We start from the raw sequence: 800 nt of genomic DNA on the forward strand, positions 1-800 counted from the left end.
GAATTATGATGAATTACATGACACTGCCAGCATTCAGAATGAATTTATTCTAAAATTGACTTTTGTAATCTTCCTTATGTTTCTTTCCGAATCTTGCACAAGCAAAGTGTGTAATGAAATTAATAATTGCATTTTCCTTTGAATTGGTAAGTGTTTTCTTTTCCGTAGATGTTAATGCACATAAAATAGTTGTAGTTTCCTTGCCTGACTTTGTCCTTTGGAGTTAAATGATGATCAGAGCTGCCTGCCATTGCCTGGGTGTTAGCAGACCGGCCCTTTGCGGAGCTAAGCAGGGACGCGAGTGACGGCCGCGCTTTCCTTACAGACGACGGCTACAACGGCCTCCAGAGCATGAGTCTCCACCGCGAGGTCCCGCACGAGTCCTACCACGAGGCCCCCCGTCAGCCGGCCGAGGACAACCACAGCTACCAGGAGTCCTACCTGCCCTACCCGGAGACCAGTCACCACCGCCTGTACCCCGAGACCAACCCCGCCTACGCCGAGACCAGCCACCACCTCTACCCGGAGACCAACCAGGACTACCACGAGACGGAGCAGCCCTACCACGAGAACTACCACACCTACAGGGACGCCTACCGACCCCCCGTGCAGGAGCAAGGGCCAGACCACCCCTTCCCCACGACCTCCTCCTACTACCCCTACGAGTACATGGCACCCTCGCTCTTCAACCCGCCCCCCCTCAACGCCGGCGTCGAGGACACCCACGAGGCGGTGGATGACGGCGAAAAGGTAAGGCCGCGCCCCCTGCGGTAGGGAACTTGCAAGGCTTAAAATCTATG

At 54.9% G+C, this 800-nt stretch overlaps 1 protein-coding gene across 1 annotated transcript in view; it reads left to right on the top strand.

Moving 5' to 3' along the window:
* The window catches only part of LOC119581722 (spondin-1-like), a gene marked incomplete at its 5' end in the record, with an annotated part of 49,715 nt that overhangs the window by 42,204 nt on the left and 6,711 nt on the right, over positions 1–800 (top strand). The window contains 1 exon segment of the mRNA XM_037929847.1: positions 326–750. Within this exon segment, the coding sequence (XP_037785775.1) occupies positions 326–750 (425 nt within the window).

This window comes from Penaeus monodon, chromosome 15 (genome assembly GCF_015228065.2).
Source record: "Penaeus monodon isolate SGIC_2016 chromosome 15, NSTDA_Pmon_1, whole genome shotgun sequence".
Taxonomy (NCBI): Eukaryota; Metazoa; Arthropoda; class Malacostraca; order Decapoda; family Penaeidae; genus Penaeus; species Penaeus monodon.